Source organism: Coregonus lavaretus, assembly GCF_964263955.1.
Source record: "Coregonus lavaretus genome assembly, chromosome: 16".
Classification (NCBI taxonomy): domain Eukaryota; kingdom Metazoa; phylum Chordata; class Actinopteri; order Salmoniformes; family Salmonidae; genus Coregonus; species Coregonus lavaretus.
Genome location: NC_140003.1, coordinates 17,992,920 through 17,997,466, shown reverse-complemented (window position 1 = coordinate 17,997,466; position 4,547 = coordinate 17,992,920). Strand labels below are relative to the sequence as shown.

Genomic DNA, 4,547 nt, shown 5'->3' with positions numbered 1-4,547 from the left:
ACATGTTCCAGTCTGTGCTAGCAAAACAGTCCTGTAGCTTAGCATCTGCGTCATCTGACCACTTTTTTATTAACCGAATCACTGGTGCTTCCTGCTTCAGTTTTTGCTTATAAGCAGGAATCAGGAGGATAGAGTTATGGTCAGATTTGCCAAATGGAGGGCGAGGGAGAGCTTTGTATGCGTCTCTGTGTGTGGAGTAAAGGTGGTCTAGAGTTTTTTTCCCTCTGGTTGCACATTTAACATGCTGGTAGAAATTAGGTAGAACGGATTTAAGTTTCCCTGCATTAAAGTCCCCGGCTACTAGGAGCGCTGCATCTGGATGAGCGTTTTCCTGTTGATTAATGGCCTTGTACAACTCATTCAGTGCAATCTTAATGCCAGCATTGGTTTGTGGTGGTAAATAGACAGCTATGAAAAATCTAGATGAAAACTCTCTTGGTAAATAGTGTGGTCTACAGCTTATCATAAGATACTCTACCTCAGGCGAGCAAAACCTCGAGACTTCCTTGGTATTTGATTTTGTGCACCAGCTGTTGTTTACAAATATACAGAGACCGCCACCCCTTGTCTTACCAGAGTCTGCAGTTCTGTCCTGTCGGTGTAGCGTATAGCCCGCTAGCTGAATGTTATCATTGTTGTCGTTCAGCCACGACTCCGTGAAACATAAGATATTACAGTTTTTAATGTCCCGTTGGTAGGATAACCGTAATCTTAAAGAGTCAATTTTATTCTCAAAAGATTGAACGTTGGCTAATAGGATTGATGGGAGAGGCAGTTTACTCGCTCGCCGTCGGATCCTTACGAGGCACCCGGATCTGCGTCCGCGATATCTCTGTCTCTTCCTCACGCGAATGACGGGGATCTGGGCCTTGTCGGGTGTCTGTATGATATCCTTCGCGAACGCCTCGTTGAAGAAAAAATATTCGTCCAATGCGAGGTGAGTAATCGCTGTCCTGATATCCAGAAGCTCTCTTTGGTTATAAGAGACGATGGCAGAAACATTATGTACAAAATAAATTACAAATAACGCGGAAAAACACACATAATAGTACAATTGGTTAGAGGGCTGTAAAACGGCAGCCATCTTCTTCCGGCGCTGTTCATTGCCAAAAGCCAAAAGTATCTTTCTGACTAAACTGTGTGTTTGTCTCCTTCAGCTCTCTCTGCCTCGCATACTCCTCAGATCAACCTGCCTAGAGACGGAAGCACAGAGACCACTGACCTGTGTAGGGATCACACCTGGCTCAAATACTTTCAAATACTTGTGTTGTGCTTGATTTGGTTTGCCCGGTATATCTCTCCGTCTTCGTTGTATCTCTTGTTCTTCATAGACACCACAAAGAAGTTGAGGTGTGAAGCATTTTGTGGGCAGAACATTGTAGACAACTGTCACGTGTGGTGGGAGATGAACGGAGTGGAAGTGGGTTCGCAGCAGCAAGGCTACTCAGTGATCACCACCAGGTAGGTACACACATGCACACACGCACGCACACACATGGATGCACGCATACACACAAGCATACACACACTTGTTTTTGAGAACATGGTAACAGAATTTACACAGACCCCAGATTCACCATTGAGAATTCACTGTGTGAATATTTTGTGTGTATGTGTTACTGTAGCGATGTGGAGGTATCTTCAATGCGGAGTATCTTCACGGCTATCCTGACCATAGACACAGTGACTATCAAGGACCTCCAGTCAGAGTTCAAGTGTGTTGCCAGAAACGACCAGGAATGGATTCATGCAGTGGTGACTCTCAAACCAAGATGTTAGTGCACACACACTTACACAAACATCACTCAGACACACATCCACATGTCACACAAACAAAATCACACATATACACTCTGTAACTTTCTTGGTGTTGTGTCCTCCATGTCTTCCCCCAACAGGGTTTATATTTATGGGTCTATGTGTGGCATTGCTGCTCTTCTTCTTGCTAGCTGCTGTAGCCGTCAAAGTGTTTGACATCGATCTGGCTCTCCTCTTCCGTGGAGTTTTCAAATGCTATGATCGATCTGAGGGTAAGAACATCTAGCCATAGACTAAAGTTTACTGATGCTATTTCACTAAGATATTTCATTGTACAGAAATGCTTATTCAGCCTACATTATCTGTATAGTATTGCGTACCATATAAACATATTACTACATTTAGTTTTTAGTCACCACATAGGAGCACGCTAACCTTGTACACCCCATCCTTTTTACGCTGCTGCTACTCTGTTAAGTATTTATGCATAGTCACTTTAACTCTACCCACATGTACATACTACCTCAACTAGCCGGTGCCCCCGCACATTGACTATGCAACGGTACCCCCCTGTATATATAGCCTCCCTACTGTCACTTTATTTTACTGTATATATAGCCTCCCTACTGTCACTTTATTTTACTTCTGCTCTTTTTTTCTCAACACTTTTTTGTTGTTGTTTTATTCTTACTTTTTTGTTTAAAATAAATGCACTGTTGGTTAAGGGCTGTAAGTAAGCATTTCAATGTAATGTCTGCACCTGTTGTATTCGGCGCATGTGACCAATAAAATTTGATTTTATTTGATTTGTACTGTACAGTAAATGTCTCAATCGGCCCACTGATTGTGCAGTGCAGTTGTCACGCCCTGACTCAGAGGACGCTTATATGTTGAGTCAGGGTGTGTATATTCCTTGTTGTGATTTTCTATGTTTAGATCTAGTATGTCTAGATTTATGTTGGCCGGTGTGGTTCCCAATCAGAGGCAGCTGTCGCTATTGGCACTAGTGGGTTGTGGGATCTTGTTCCGTGTTAGGTATGTTGTTTGTGTACCTTGGACTTCACGTTTCGTTTGTTGTTTTGTCGTTGTTTATTCGGTTCAAATAAACATGTATGCATATCGCTGCGCCTTGGTCTGACCCGTTCATCAACGAACGTGACAGCAGTTGTTTGCAGTAGGCCTTTCGCAACAGGTCCCGCCTTGGGTCAATCCCACTACTAGTGTAGAAGTAATGGGCCATTTATACTAAAATAACTCAATTTCAGTTCAAATAGAATTTAATCAAATCTCTCAAATCTACTCCTTTCATGCTGAGGTTTGACAGAAACCTCCTCTTTGTCTGTGTTTTCAGATGGGAAGGTCTATGATGCTTACATTGTCTACCAAATGGATGGCATAGACAAAGACATGGACGAGAAAGTGTTTCACTTCGTGAGCAGCGTTCTGCCGACTGTCCTGGAGCAGAAGTGTGGCTTTAGACTCTTCATCCACGGCAGAGACGACCTACCTGGAGAAGGTTGGTTCTTTCAGACTGTGTCTTGCCCTCTAAGAAGCAAATGTAACAGTAATAAACAGTACCAAAGTCGAAAGTTAACTTCTCCTGCTCCTCTCTGTTCTGTTGTCTCCAGACCGCATGGAGTTGGTGGAGGCCTGCATGCGGCTGAGCAGGAGGCTGATTGTCATCCTGACCCCCAGCTCAAGCTCAAGGTCAGGCTCAGGAGGTCAAGGGTCATGGGGCCAGTGGGGCTACTCGTCATCGTTGACCTCAGCGGAGGACTATGACTGTCAGGTGGGGCTCCACCAGGCTCTGGTCCACAGTGAGATGAGCGTCATACTCATCCAGCTGGGAGACATGGGTGAGGGGGGCTACACACACCTGCCCCCCGGCCTGCAGCACCTGGTCCGCAAGAGTGCCCCCTTAATGTGGCAGGAGGGAAAGCGTGGGTCGACGCTGCCCAACTCAAGCTTCTGGAAGAGGGTGCGTTACATGATGCCTTGGCCGCGCCACTCGACTAGTTTTGACAACCGGTTAATATGACTCTTCTATGTGAACGATCAGAAGGTCTGAGGACTTGAAGTGCAGTTGGAGGTCTGGGATTCTGTTATAGAAGAGAACACCCCAGATTGTCTCTAAAAATCCTTATTCCAGTCATAGAAATAGAATGAATGATTCCAGTGCTGTGCAGAGATATACACAGGTTATCTGAGAACGTCACAAAAACGATGTGTACGCTTCAATGTGGCAGAAGGCCGTGTGTTGTTTTGATTCTGGATGGCTAGCAACAATGAAAAGAAACTGCCATGTGGGGAATTGTAAATGACTAATTTCAGCAAGTGTTATCTTGTTCTTTATTTTATTTTTTTATATATATATATATATTAATTTTTTTTTTGGGGGGGGCGGATGGATCAGCTTAATATTGCAGATAGATTGTATCTTCTATCAATGTAATTGTCTGCATCACTTCCAATCCCCCATGTTTTTTTGTTTTTTTACATATATATATACTCCCCTTTATTACTTTTCAACCCCACCATCCTTTCCCTACTTGGAGTAAATTAGTGAACAACAATGCCCAGGCCTCTACTTCCGGTCTATACTTACTATATACACCTTATGGACAGAGTTAATTTTACAATAATTCTATTATATATATATTTTATTTTTATTTATTTTTTATTGCTCCTGAACTTCTTCTACTCTCAACCTCTCAACCTCTCATCATTTTCATGATGTCCATCCGGTTTGCTTCTATATGCCATATCTTTCTAACTGTGCTCTTTCCCAA

The 4,547-nt window shown here is 43.4% G+C and overlaps 1 protein-coding gene across 1 annotated transcript; it reads left to right on the top strand.

Moving 5' to 3' along the window:
- Positions 1–3,118: 3,118 nt before the first annotated feature.
- On the top strand, positions 3,119–3,875 carry LOC311143977 (interleukin-1 receptor-like 1). The gene is made up of 2 exons (XM_084179887.1): positions 3,119–3,274; positions 3,387–3,875. The coding sequence occupies exons 1-2, from the start codon at positions 3,145–3,147 to the stop codon at positions 3,794–3,796; spliced, it is 540 nt and encodes a 179-aa protein (XP_084036013.1). The 5' UTR covers positions 3,119–3,144; the 3' UTR covers positions 3,797–3,875.
- Positions 3,876–4,547: the final 672 nt, after the last annotated feature.

Coding starts and splice junctions, on each gene's coding strand:
- LOC311143977 (XM_084179887.1), top strand. CDS start 3,145: ATGGATGGCATAGACAAAGACATGGACGAGAAAGTGTTTCACTTCGTG. Junction 3,275..3,386: donor AGACGACCTACCTGGAGAAG/GTTGGTTCTTTC, acceptor TGTTGTCTCCAG/ACCGCATGGAGTTGGTGGAG.